Raw genomic sequence first — 3,272 nt, forward strand, 5'->3', positions numbered from 1 at the left:
TCCCAAGTAGCTGAGATTACAGGCATCCACCACCACGCCCGGCTAATTTTTTATTTTTAGTAGAGACAGCATTTCACCATGTTGACCAGGCTGGTCTCAAACTCCAGACCTCAAGTGATCCACCCGCCCTGGCCTCTCAAAGTGCTAGGGTTACAGGCACGAGCCACCGTGCCTGGCGTGTTCTCCCCATTTTCTGAATAAGAAATCTGAGTCACAGGTGATTCAGAAACTTGCTTAAGGTCACAAAGATATGTAATGGTGGCACCAGGATTCAGACGCGCGCTGCAGCCGGTGCTCTCGGCTGCTGTGTGCAACCATGCTGCCTCACTAACATACTTGGTGAATACTTACTCCTTGCCAGGCACCATTCCAAGCTCTGAGGATACAATGGACAAAAACAAAGTTCTTGACTTAAAGATCAGAATCTCAGACCTTGCCCTTATCAAAGACACAAAAATAACCTACCTAAGCCAAAAAGTTGGCCACGTTACTTTGTACATAAAGTATGAAGTTTGTTGTTTCCTTCTATAGACAGTATTCAGTTTAGGCTCAACTGCAACATGGCACCCAAGCTTCCTCTCCTCCTGGTACTCCCTACCGTGACATCACAACCCAGGAACTTCTCTCTGCTTAGAGGTCACTGAACACATCAGCCTGATTCATACACTTGCCTTTACCCTTCCTATTTTCTCTACCTGAAGTGCTCTTCTTTTCCTTAGCTGCCCCCTCCACCCATTCCACCTAACTCCCACTGACAGTCTTGGGACTTGGTCCATTAGCTTTTTGTTGTTTTTGTTCCTGAGACAGAGTCTTCCACTGTCACCAAGGCTGGAGTGCACTGCAACCTCCGCCTCCCGCGTTCAAGTGATTCTCCTGCCTCAGCCTCTCAAGGACCTGGGATTACAGGTGTGAGCCATCACACCCTAATTTTTGCATTTTTAATAGAGACAGGGTTTCACCGTGTTGGCCAGGCTGGTCTTGAACTCCTGAGACTCAAGTGATCCGCCCGCCTTGACCTCCCAAAGTGTTGGGATTATAGGTGTGAGCCATTGTGCCTGGCCTACATCTGCTTTTAAGAAACTTTCTTGGACCATTTAAGCTAAGTAAGGTGTCCTAGCATAGGTATTATCTGAGAACTCCACACTTTCCTCTATCAGAGCACTTCATCACTCTGAACTGACATTACCTGAGTGTTTCTGAGAGTGGGGACAATTCTGTAACTGCATACTAAAAAGCTGGCAATGCTGCCCTCACGTTCACTTTCTCCTCTTATAAAATGGAATCATTTTATACATACTGCTTGTAAATTAGTTTAACAGTTGCAGAGACTTTTTTTGCTTTATGGAATCAGACTGACACTGACTTCTCTGTTGAGACTGATAGATTTCTGGTACTATAGGAAAATACACAGTTACAATACATGCTTGGATGGACAGAAAATCTGGAAGCCAAGGTGCGAGAAGCACCAGCCTCCTGAAATACACCAAAAACTGACAAACCAATAGCAGGAAGTATGCTGAGACAGTCTATCAGATTCTCTGCTTCCCCAGCAGAAAGCTCACATAACTAGGAAAATTAAGTTTCTTTGTTTCCTTGAAATTGCTTAGTAATAACATTTAGGGAAAGTTTACATAAGGATGTGAAAGAGACACAGCAAAGAAGAAAGAGGACCACAGTCACACTACTTCTACCTCCCAAGCTGTCAAACAACTCATAAATCAGTCTTGTTCTTCATTCCTGTGCCTTAATAAGATTCCCATGAGCACTCAGATTGTGTCCCATCAAGTAACTGCAAAAATCCAAATCTCCTGAAATCACCACAGTCCCCTTTAGCTTTCTTGTGAGTTCCACTCTTCCAACAATGGGGTTTTAGGCACACAGGTACAGTGGCTAGGGCCAGTTACGGGCCCTAAAACACACACACACACACACACACACATACACACGCTCCACATTTTAAAAAATTGCAAAGTAAAAATTTCTATTTAACTACTTGTTTCCAGAAAACATACGTCAACGTTAATATATTTGCAACATTTTTGTTACATTTTAAAACACCTGTAGATTTGATTTCCTCACAGCATAATTTCTAAATATGCATGATTATCAGTAATAATTACAAAAGTGAATTATAAAACACAGTTACCATATGACCCAGCAATTCCACTCCGAAAGTATAAAGAGAAATAAAACTCCCAAGAGAAATACAACATATTCACATAAAAACCGGTACATAAATGTTCACTGCAGTATTACTCATAAAGGACCTTGAAATAGCTCAAGTGTCTATCAATTGATAAATGGTTAAATAAAATGCAATATATCCATACAATAAATTGTTATTTGGCAATACAAGGAAATGAAGTACTGATACACACTATCACATGGATGACTCTCAAAAACATTCTACTAAGTGAATGAAGAGGGCCACAAAATAGCCACATAATGTATGATTCTATTTATATGGAGTATCAAGAATAGGCAAATCTATAGAGACAGAAAGTAGACGAGTGGTTGCCTAGGGAACTTGGGGGGAAAATGGGAAATGACTGCCAACGGGGTGATGAAAATGCTCTAAAGTTGATTGTGATGACAGTTGCAAAACTTTGGGAATATACTAAAAACCACTAAATTATATATTTCAAATAGGTAAATTGAATGGTATGTGATGTATATCTCAATAAAGCTGCTATACATTTAAAAATGAATTATAAAAATCCTACCAAAAATTTTAGAGCAATTTAATGGGGATGAGGTGGAAATAAGTATCAATACATCCCCATGGTCGTTTAGCATAAAATTCTGAAATCTCAGTCTCTCTCCCACCACTCCCGTGTACGCCCTGGCTGCCACCTCCCATCGCCAGAGGCAATAAATGTTATATGTTCCTGGACGTATTTTACACATATATGTGATTTGTTATTCCCTTTTACATAACACAAACATGATCTTTTTTTCATCTGTTTTACATAAATGGTATACTATTCAGATTGTTATATATCTGCCTTTTTCTCTTAAGAGTATATTTGGGGCCAGATGCAGTGGCTCACGCCTGTAAGCCCAACACTTTAGGAGGCCAAGGTGGATGGATCACTTGAGGTTAGGAGTTCGAGACCCGCTGGCCGACATGGTGAAACCCCGTCTCTACTAAAACTACAAAAAAATTAGCCGGGTGTAGTTGTGGGCGGCTACTCCAGAGGCTGAGGCAGGAGAACGGCAGAAACCCAGGAGGCAGAGCTTGCAGTGAGCTGAGATCGTGCCACTGTACTCCA

General features: G+C 41.5%; 1 protein-coding gene across 6 annotated transcripts in view; it reads right to left on the minus strand.

The window, feature by feature from the left end:
* Positions 1 to 3,272, minus strand: part of CUL2 (cullin 2) — a 93,546-nt gene that overhangs the window by 76,348 nt on the left and 13,926 nt on the right. The window contains exon 1 of one of the 6 annotated variants that reach the window (XM_011995128.1): positions 352 to 751. The exons of 3 other annotated variants lie outside the window; for them this stretch is intronic. In XM_011995128.1, the coding sequence (XP_011850518.1) occupies positions 352 to 368 (17 nt within the window). In that variant the 5' untranslated portion in view covers positions 369 to 751. Of the gene's footprint in view, positions 1 to 351; positions 752 to 3,272 lie in introns of those variants that run through there. 2 more of the 6 variants (XM_011995127.1, XM_011995133.1) reach the window with 2 other exon arrangements.

This window comes from Mandrillus leucophaeus, unplaced genomic scaffold (genome assembly GCF_000951045.1).
Source record: "Mandrillus leucophaeus isolate KB7577 unplaced genomic scaffold, Mleu.le_1.0 Scaffold474, whole genome shotgun sequence".
NCBI classification, from domain to species: domain Eukaryota; kingdom Metazoa; phylum Chordata; class Mammalia; order Primates; family Cercopithecidae; genus Mandrillus; species Mandrillus leucophaeus.